Raw genomic sequence first — 10834 nt, forward strand, 5'->3', positions numbered from 1 at the left:
TCAAATGTGATAAGTAATATTACCTTTGTGTATAGAATGGCATTATATCAGGATAATCATTGGTGTAAATTCTTATGCTGACGATTCATTTCACTTATTTGAACTTCTTTTTCAAGCACTGAAACAGCTGTAGAGTCCCCAACAACTGTCATGCAACAGAATCCAGTTAAGCAGTCATCACCTCTACAGACCCCTACCACTGAATGTGAATCATCAGCAGATGTCCTCAAGGGTGTTGTGACAGTTCTTCGTCAACCATTGTTCCCCTCTTCTTCAAAGTAAGCTCAATCTGATTGTTCACTTCAGTAGATGCATTTTGGTCTTTATTGCTGGTAGATTTTCAGGATTTTTCCATTAATAGTAGAAAATTTAGATCATTGTTCTAAGTAAAGATGACAAGAAGGAATTTTCAGTAGGAAAATTGTTTGTTAGTTACAGCTTGACATTTGTACATAAGCTTGCATTCGTGACCTTTGTGCCCCCAGACTTAGTCTTTTGTGTAACATACAGAAGAGGAATTAGCTCAGTGGTATGATTAAACCACTTGTTAATAATGTATATTATCAAATATGATTCGTTGTAGCCTTACTTGATATCCCTCAAAATACTGTATCATAAATTCCTCTCAAAAAGTCTTTATAATCTTCCTTGCTAGCTTCTCCAGGAAACCTTCTTGCAGCACCTTATGCTGAAGACTTACTTTTTTTTCTTTTTGCATCCTCTAGTTAAGGCAGTTTAATTCACGCTTTGTCTAGGAAACCTGCAGGCTGAGTTCAGAGGTCTGGTCAAACAAATCATTTATAACTAACTAACTCTCTACAGGCCAAAGGAAGGAACATGGTCTCTTGTAGGCCAAGGCAAGTGCTTTTGAAGACATATAGCAATGTGGCAGATGTCAAGGCAGAATAGGTATTTGCATGTGCCCACAAGTCAGACCGCTCTATTTTTTATCGTCTTTAAGAAAAATCTTAACTAGAATATGCAAACTAAAAAGTCTTCCATTGTATGAATGTTGCTGGTGCACAGTAATAATGTCAGTTTACATTTGCTACTTTTGCAATAAGGCTCCCGTAAATGGTTGGATTAGTATTTCTTGGGCTTGATAAGTCACGTTTTACCTTAAGGGGAAGAAGGTGGGAATTTGCATCCAAGGCACATAGAAGACTTAGACTAACAGGTTTATTGGCTACTGTCTTATGATGATAACGAGTGAACCTTTCATATCCTGAAACATGCCTGATACCAGCACCTCTCCTTACACCTGTGAGCTACCAGCGACTTGATTTCTTACTCCTTACTGTCCCCAAGCACTCCTTGATCCTAGAGACATGTAAAAACACTTTGCAGCATTCAACATCATAGCTTCTAAAAAATAGCATTTCAAGCATATTTATGATTGAGGATGTGATGAAACAACCTTATGTTTTATAACTAAAGTTTGTTTATACAAACCAGTTAATCATATATTAGTACCTCTCTCTTAAAGAAAAAAACTCATGAGCTTGGGAACAAGTGCAATAAGTATGTAATTTTTTTATTAATGGGTTTGTTTGAAAAACTTTTCTCTATATGTGATTGTTTTCACATATAATACTAGTACGTGTAAAAGCTGAAGTGTGATCATGTAGTTGTGTAGGAATAGACCTCAAGTTTTGGTACCTAATAGTTTTCCTTTTCTAATTTTAGGGAGGCCATTGAAAATGCTGAAAGTGGTGTCCAGCCTGCAGATCTGAGTTCCAAGAATCGCAGACACTTGTTCCAGAAGACTAGTGAAGACCGAGCAATGAGTGAGTATTTGGACTTTCATTATTTGTTGAACTTGCAAGTTTTTCAAATGCAAGGTGAGATAAGGCTATTATTAGAAGTACAGTGCTTACAACTACATCCACTCTTTATTTTTGTTTTCTTTGTCAACCAGCAGTTTTTTTGTAAGGTAGACATTTAAACCAGTTCTGATGGTTGTGATATAAGGTATTTAGAAAGAGAAAGGGCTCATAGTACTAGAACATGTATATAAGTAAGGTACTGTATGGGATGTTTAAAGTAGGAGGTCTTCCATTGTCAAGGAAAAAGATAGGTTCACTTACTGTTAGTTGAGTTGATGTGGGCAACCTGGTGATCCCATACACATGCCCATTTACATGCACACATGCATACACATACACACTTGGTTCTAAAGACTGTATAGACCCTAACTTTAGTTGTCTTCATTTGTAAATGTTTTTGTATCTTACAGTGTTTGGCTTCAAGATTATCAAGATTTAATTTTTTCCTATATGTAATTACTGTTGTCATATTACTGATTATAGAGCTGTTTGGTGTATGTTAGGATTAACAGATAGAATCTTTCCAACACAGTGAAAAAAAGTAATAATCCAAAGGTTCACCAGAAAAGAGAGATCTCACTAAGTAAACATAAGCTGAAAATAACCTAAGAAGGTTCCAACAGTTTTGTTGTGATCTTGAAAATGATAAAACAGAAAAATGTTTGAGAAAAAAGGAAATAAAACCAAACAGAAAAAGTAAAAAAAAGCAAAGTTTCTCTGTTCTCACTCCTATGATATTCATAGCATATTTTGTATCAGAATCTTATGCAAAACATAACATGCAAAGATTCACAGACACTAGGTAATAAATAAAATGCGAAAAGAGAACGGATGTACCATACTCTGTATGGTAATATTCGCAATAGAGACTGAAAGGGATGCAATTCACTAACATGATTACTTGCAAATTACCTATTATTAAAGAAGTAGAAAAGGATGGTTTTGTTATGTACATATGAACCATCTTGTCACTGTAAATAATAATAAAGAAATAATTTTTCAAACCTGATCAGAAAGCTTGAACTTTGAAATAAACCAGTTATGATTTGAACTTTATGAAACAAACCAGTTATGATTTGAACTTTATGTACAGTGCCAGTTCCTTGAAAAAATTTTTGCACTAAAGCAGTAAATCAAACAATTCATTTTTAGTACACTTCAAGTGGAGATGCTGGGACCTGAAGAAAGTTTAAAAAGTATGGTTAAAGAAGTTAGTGAAACAGATCACTGAGCTATAAAATGTAAGACACTTGGTTGGCATTTATTGTAAGAATGAGGACATTTGAATGGTGGATTGACCAACATCATTGAGACATTTCAATTTTCCTAGCATAATGTGTATGCAAATACTAAACAGTGTTGAATGCCCATGCAAAAATATTTAATTCAGGAAGACATCACTGCCAATGAATCATCAGTGATACGTAGTTAATGACCCTTTCAGACTGAAGACTAGAAATATCAAAAGAAAATGTTGAACTGACTGTCAGTAAAATAAGATTATTAATTTGTTTCAATCAACCAGTATTCTAGGATTATTTTACTTTAAGTAAATTCCTCCCTAAACAGGAATTAAAGCTCTCCTGACTTACATGTAAAATTCATGCTATACGTAAGTTTTTCAGTAGTTAACTGGTCTTACATACTTCAAAGTCTTTTATTATGATCCATTTGGCATGCCGTTTGTCTCATGAATAATGTATTTATTTTGGAACACCAAATCCTCTATTCATAACAATGTTCATAAATAGTTAGGAGATTGACTTTAGAGATCATCATATGCCCAGAAGTCAAACAGTCAAGTTGTTAGGCCTAATCTTTGATGCACACTTAATCTGGAAAGTCCTCACATAGAGCCTCTTGAAAGCCAACTGCAAAAATGCAGTAAATTCGACGGAAAAAATTATCTCGCACAAATTGCAGAGCTGACTGACCAATCTTTACATTAATGTATAAAGCAACTGGTATGCCTGTTCTGGACTGTGGGCGTCAGCTATACAGTTAAGCCTCAGGTACTGCTTTGAAAGTATGGATCCATCCAAGTTGAAGGGTGAGCTGTCTCTAACCCTTTGTGACTTAGTAATAGTGCATAGTGCAGTAAAAATACGATTGCATGATTCAACAACAAAATACTTGAATCAGAGAGCTATATCTATAAAGAATCGCTCGCTGTTGACTGTTTTGAGTCAGCATTTGTAAGTTAATAAATTTTTGTAATAGAAATATCTCCTCCACAGATTATGCATTAGGTATTAACTTGTACACACTTTGAATATTTATCTAAAAACTACATATACCCCAGAATATCATAAACAAAAAGTAAGACATGAAGGTCCACACTGCAATATACACTGATGGGTTGAAATCGTCATCAGTCACTGAAAAAAGTAGAGCTCTTATTAAAATATTTCCAGCAGTATTTTGCTATTATTGTAGAAAGTTTGAGGATGAATGATTGCCAAGAATATTGTTAGCAGTTGAGGTTTGACAAACGCAAAATAAAAACTGTAAATAAAGCAAATTTGTTAAAGATGCTAGTAAAGTAGTTTCAACAGATCATAAAGATTGGCCCAGCCTGGTCTCCTATTACTCATAGACCTGGGTACTTGAATGTTTGCTATATCTAGGTTAGATGCAACCTTTAATTGATGAAATTGTAGAATTTAGTTTATATTGTGAAGGGCTTCAAGTCGGCAAGACAAGTGTTTGAAGTTTTGTTAATAAGAAATAAAACTGGAGTGGTGTTTTGTTAAGGGAAATTGGTTACTGAAAGATAGTATAGGAAACAAAAAACAGGTGTTTTAAGGTCAGGGAAGGGAGGATGGATTGAGAAACTATGAGCCTGCATTGTGAAGAATAGGTAATTTTTCAGCAGTGAAAGTATGTGGTTTTAGCATGAAATACAAGGTTAGGAAAAGGTGAAGTTTATTGTGGTTTTATTTTTTGAGTTAGAGTATTCTACTAAATATTATTTTTTGTTATACTGCATAAGGAATTAATTCAGACCCAGCATGGCTTTGTGTTGTTTTTAACTGTTCCTTATATTGTATTATGCATTAGTACATTTAATGCCCTTTCGTTGTGCATGGTTTAACACCTTAACATTAGATAAGTAGTTGGAACTTTTGAAGTTATTAACAGTTGTGAATTTTAGTATGATATTGAAACTGTAGGACTGAAGCTACCTGGAGTGGAGGGATATGTAAGTGACAAATGCATAGTCCCACAACTAGATTGGAGGGCTTATTTTGTAGCATCTTAGTCTCTATAGAAGTATATCTGCATGAATTAGTAAAGGGTTAGGTGAATGCAGATTACTCGGTTGTATTTTATCTTTTTTAAGTGTTGCTCTTTTATAAATTTATTATAATAGCTGTACTAAAAATATTTCCTGGGCATCATGTTGAAGGGTATGATGCATTTTTAGTCAAAAGGATAGACAAAAATTATAGGGAGCTATTCTGATGGGTTTTCTAATAAGAGCAACATTAATTACTGTGATGATGCCATATTATATTTGGTGGGAGAAGTCAGGCTAGAAATTTGTAGTCATGATCAAGAGATGGCTCTTCCTCAGATGGGGATGATGCTGGCCCCTCCACTCCTGGTACCACTTGTCCTGCTCTTGAGGCTGTGTCGGACCCTGCTCCCGTTCGCTGCACCTACACTCGCCAGTTCCTTGTGCAATGTGCTGCATCACCTCTCAGTCGCCAAACTCCCAGCAACTGGTCCCAGATTGTGCGGCAGTCACCTGTGGTTATTAAGAAGGTGCAGTTCTGCTTGTTTATATAAGGTTTATTGAGTAGTGTATAGTGTAGCTAGCAGTTTGTTTAGCTATTTGAAGTAACAGTACAGTAGACGACTTTCATGTTCAGTGACCTTTCCAATCAGAATTGATATAGTTAAGTTGGAAGATTTTTAATTAGGTGATTTACAAGGACAAATTGTTTCATTCCATCTTTAAATCATTAGTTTTAAATCAATATTTCATTTGGGACATTGAAACTGGAGTGACTGGTATTGTAGAATTTTCAGTTTACACAGTTCTTTCTTGTTGGCTTCACATCTTAGGCATTCATTTTCAACAAAGTGAAAAGACAGCCATTACGTACTGTATAAGTTTGACTTAATTTTTCTTTCATGTTAAATATCATGTTAAATATTCATTAATAGGCCACAAACTCAATCCATCATTTATCACTTAAATGTTACAAGGATGGGTTAAACTGAATGATAACCAACATTTCAATGAATCATTAATTATCATGGAATCAAAGGGCATACATCTTGGGAGGAGCAGAAAAGCCTAGCTTCCATAGAATAGGATGCTTGTGTAAAAAGGAAAGAATAAAGTAGAAACCAGTAGAACTGAATACTGTATATATAACAAATAACAATAAATAAGTTGATTGTATAAAACAAAATTAAAACCATAGAATATTTTATAATTACTACTGTAAATGCTGTGAAAGTATTTGATTGTGTATCTTCAAAATGGAACTCAAACTTGAAGATTGGAAAGCCATGATTGTTATATGGCACAATCCCTGGTTTGAGATTGTATATATGGTTGCCAGCTGGAATAGGATAACGGACACTTGAGGTCAGATATATGAACTAACAGCCACAAACGGGTCAGATAGAGTTTTATATATTAGCAAGGTGTAACAAAGTAAATGATTGACAGTCCTTACTTCCCACTTGGTTTTGTTCCTGGGGTACTTCATATATTCCTTGCTTATTGTGCTGGCATTATTAGGCATTTCATATACAGTTTTATTTCCAATTTAAAACTTTTTTCATATTAGTAAACCATTTATTTTCATGGGATCAGTATTTCAGTTTTAAGTCCATACCTGATTCCATTATAAGGTGTATTTAAGCTACTATTATGATTACTGTATAGGAAAATGCAAGATAAATTGTTTTTGTAATTGAAGTGTTAATCTTGAATTTAGGTAAATAAACTGCATAGTAAACGTCTGTATACTGTAGATGAAATAGAGGAAAGCAGAAAATCAAGACCAGCATAATACTGTATATAAATCTTACATAACTTTTTTGTACCTTGTCTTTTAGATTTTTTGCTACACAGCAACATCAAGAAATTATTCTGTCAAACTTTGGTGTTCATTCAAAATTGATCAAATGTTCTTGTGAAGTAAACAGACCTGTCAGTGAACAAAAATATCTTCCTGATAAATTATTTATTTAGTTTTTAAGTTAATATTTCTTTGAAACTAAATTCCTAATGTTTATATTGAATTCAATTTTTTCTTTCTTCCAGAGCTGGCAATATCTAACAGGACTGGTAGCGACACTGAATGAAAATGGTGAAAATGCTCTTAATTCTATTCCTACATACCTGCAGGTAGGTCTGTTCTTGAAGTTGTAGAAAGTTTCCTTGGCTCCAATTTTTGTATTTCTGTTACTTTTATCAGGAGTTTTAATAAAAGTGGGCAGCTAAAGGCTTGCCTTTTAGAAGAAGGAAGATCATAAGGCTAAAATGGTAAAATTCTGGTGAAATTGTCAGTGTGTTTAATCGAAGAGATAGAAATTTCCATAGCCAGCCTTATCAGTCTAGGCAGGCAGGCAAGGTACAGTATAGGCTTTTGTCCAGACCCATTATCCAGAACAAAGGCTGCCAGCCAAGTCTTGGAGATTATTCCAATGTGATTCTGGTCTGTAACATGCGGAGCAGGGATTGAGGGAAGCACTGCCCACCTTCTGGGGACATTCCACTGTCCTCCTCTGGACAGTGGCACACTTTTTCACCCACAAAAGTGCTCAGACCTGCACGTAGGTACTACATCCTTCCTAAGCAATGAGATGTTCCCCGTTGGGCGGGTGGGTTCAGTTCTCAGCTAGCACTCTGCTGGCCGCGAGTTCGAATCTCCGACCGACCAATGAAGAATAAGAGGAATTTATTTCTGGTGATAGAAATCCATTTCTCGCTATAATGTGGTTCGGATTCCACAATAAGCTGTAGGTCCCGTTGCTAGGTGACCAATTGGTTCTTGGCCACATAAAATAAATCTAATCCTTAAGGCCAGCCCTAGGAGAGCTGCTAATCAGCTCAGTGGTCTGGTTAAACTGAGATATACTTAACTTACTAAGCAGTGAGTCTCCATATGTGAAAGATGTAGTGTTTGCATCCCCATTGGAACAAGTGCCTGATCTTTAAAGTATTACAATTTTTTTTTTTCCCTTTCATATTGGAGGTAACGCACCATGTCCTCCCAGCTTTGTTTTTTCCCTTCATATTGAATAAAGGCGAGGAAAATAATGGGTAACATCAGCTGGGTGTGTGGTTTGTACACCAAGGGCAAATAGAAATTACTTAAAACTGGCTTATTTTAGGTGGAAAATGGCTTATAGAGCTCAAAGATGGATGTCAACTTCTATTTATACAGTAAATGCATTAAAGAAAATGCATGTGTCCTCGTAAATGTGAGAGTAGTATGCTCATATTTTTGGGGAAAGGGAAGTAATTTCTGAAATTACTTACTTCATTGTGCTGCAACTGCAGAATATTCTTAATTAGTACTATCTGTCCATTCAAGGCCATACATACCTATTGATTACATGCACAACCACGTTAAGTTTTTAAACTAATTTAAGGGTTAATCTTGAGCATCTGAGTAGCCAAATTGTATTAAAAAAATTTAGCATTTATCTTACTTTTTTTGTGTGTTTAGTTACTTTGAAAAACTAATGAATGGTTACATTTCAACAGGTAAGTGATGTTGAGGATGCAGCCGTTCTGCTGAAGAGAGATTTAAAATGGACGTTGGTAAGAACCATGTCGACCACCGAGGAGGATGACAACAATGGTAACAATGCTGCATAGAGAGGGTTGTGATAAGTTTTGCCAGATGATATTCTACAGAAAATTTATTTCCTAGGTATATGGTCAAAGTGGCTTATGAAAGGGTCCATTGAATCTCACATTTTTCTTTCAAACAGTTTTTATACTCCTTTTGATACACAAAAATGATTCATTACTAGAATTAAATGATTGGCAAGCTTTTCCGTAATGCATGATAATGTAATTTTTTTTTTGTAAGAGTACAGTCGTTGGGTTGCCGAAAGTGTATTGCATCTAAAAGTATGTTAGGTTTAGTGTTTTTCATAGAAATCTTCATTTATTGTCATAATGCATATTTTAAGTTAATTGGTCACATTTGTGCTTGAAATGTGTTAACTTCTCTCATTATGTTACTTGTGTGTTAAGCCCTTAATATTTCCCTAAATATGTATAGCATTTTTTGTATATGAGGCTGCTCAGTTGTTGCTCTTCCAGGTGCCTTTTAGGATGTAATGTTCATACTTTCAGATTTCATGAAGAAAAAATGGATGAGCATTGTTTAGGATGAAAGAATATTTAGGATATGAGCAATGCCTTGAGGTCTGTTCTTGTTGAGCCAAGTTCTTCGCACCAATGCTAAATTTTTTTTTTTCTTGAAAGGTGCAGAACTTGGTAAAAAATAATCCAGCCTCACTTGGATCAATTGAATGTTTTTATATTCCCTTTATTTTTCTGATACACTAGCAGTGGTAAGGTTTTCTATTATTCTGTAAATACTCTTCTTTAGTAGATTGCAGTGACAAACTGCAATACTATACCTGTTTTTGTTTCTTCAGTTCTTCACATTTGTTTTTTTCCTTCTTGAAATTTGTTAAATTTTTCTTAACAGTGCTGTAGAAATAGACCACTTATATAATGTCAGTGTCATCAGTTATTTGAAGAGATGAAAAGCTCTGGTAATTGGTTTTCCTAATTTTCTCTCAAACAGTATATTTTTCAAAGTTTCCTGAAGATGTGCATTTACAAATGCAACTTTAGAATTTTCAGGATCGTCCAAACTCGTCCCACCTCATAGGAAGATAGAAAAAAAAAAAATTATCCATTTTGTAGTAGTTATTTTCATGGTGTTCAACACTTCCAGTTCTTATACAAAAGGCAGTCTAGTTATTTAAATTAAAGGGAAAATGTCATGTTAAGTCTCATCATTTGTGATGAAACATTACTATTTGTTAGATGCCTTGCAGTGTATATTTTCTCTTAAGCAATCCACTGTATGAGGAAATTTACCTCTAAATTTTATAAAAAAATTATTGGTAATTTTTTCAGCCTGTTAATCGGGTAAAAGGTATTATTCTAGTCTCTTCAGAGAAATGTTTTTTATTTTTGTTATCTTATTTACATATTGTTATTTCTGTTATCTTTGTAGCCTCCAGTAGTCTGCATACTTTATACTCGATTCGAATAAATTTAAAGTTGAAGAGGAATTTAATAACCTAATTTCTATAGTGTGTAGCTATTTCTTATTCTCAGGGTTGAACATGAAATTTTTATTACTCTAGCCTTCCCTGTTGTCTCTTTTCATGCTGCTTTCTCATAGTTTGTAAGTTTACTCCTTATGCCCATTTCCAAAAAGATCTCAGATCTCAGTTTAACATCCATGTGACACCACAGAACTCTGAATATGATCTTTCCATTTAACTTAAATTCCATGAATTATCTGAAATATTCTAGCTATCATCTCCCCATTGGGTCCTCAACATTTCAGGCCTCAAAAACCCCTCACTACATTAACTTTTTGCAATCCTGACCATGTATTTTGGCTATTGTTACATTGAATACATAGTAGTGTTGAGCCTCAGGCCTTTCCACAGCATCCAAACTAAAACTGCCCGTACATTCTCTTCTCTTTTCTTATGATGACCATATTTTCCTTACAATGATTTTCAGTCCTGTCTTCTCCATTCTACTCCCTACACTGCAATTATGCTACTCTTTGGACTGCATGCAGCATAAATGTAGTAACAGCAAAGAGGTCAAAGAATAGAAAAACAGCAATATAGGGGTCGAATGGAGGAGACAGGATTGAGAAACACTAGAAGCAAAATTTCAAGGTAGCCACAAAAAAAAAAAAATATACAGGCAGCCAGTCAACAGAAATGTTAAGGAAACATCTGAGGGAAAACAGTGTACTGAATGTGTG

The 10834-nt window shown here is 34.7% G+C and overlaps 1 protein-coding gene across 1 annotated transcript in view; it reads left to right on the forward strand.

Annotated features, from left to right (window-relative positions):
• mxt (Eukaryotic translation initiation factor mextil) overlaps positions 1-10112 on the forward strand; it is a 59610-nt gene extending 49498 nt beyond the window's left edge. Inside the window, 5 exon segments of the mRNA XM_067129555.1 lie at positions 117-278; positions 1687-1787; positions 5404-5594; positions 7114-7197; positions 8563-10112. Coding sequence (XP_066985656.1) covers positions 117-278; positions 1687-1787; positions 5404-5594; positions 7114-7197; positions 8563-8676 — 652 coding nt within the window. The 3' untranslated portion in view covers positions 8677-10112.
• Positions 10113-10834: the final 722 nt, after the last annotated feature.

Source organism: Macrobrachium rosenbergii, chromosome 27, assembly GCF_040412425.1.
Source record: "Macrobrachium rosenbergii isolate ZJJX-2024 chromosome 27, ASM4041242v1, whole genome shotgun sequence".
Lineage (NCBI taxonomy): Eukaryota > Metazoa > Arthropoda > Malacostraca > Decapoda > Palaemonidae > Macrobrachium > Macrobrachium rosenbergii.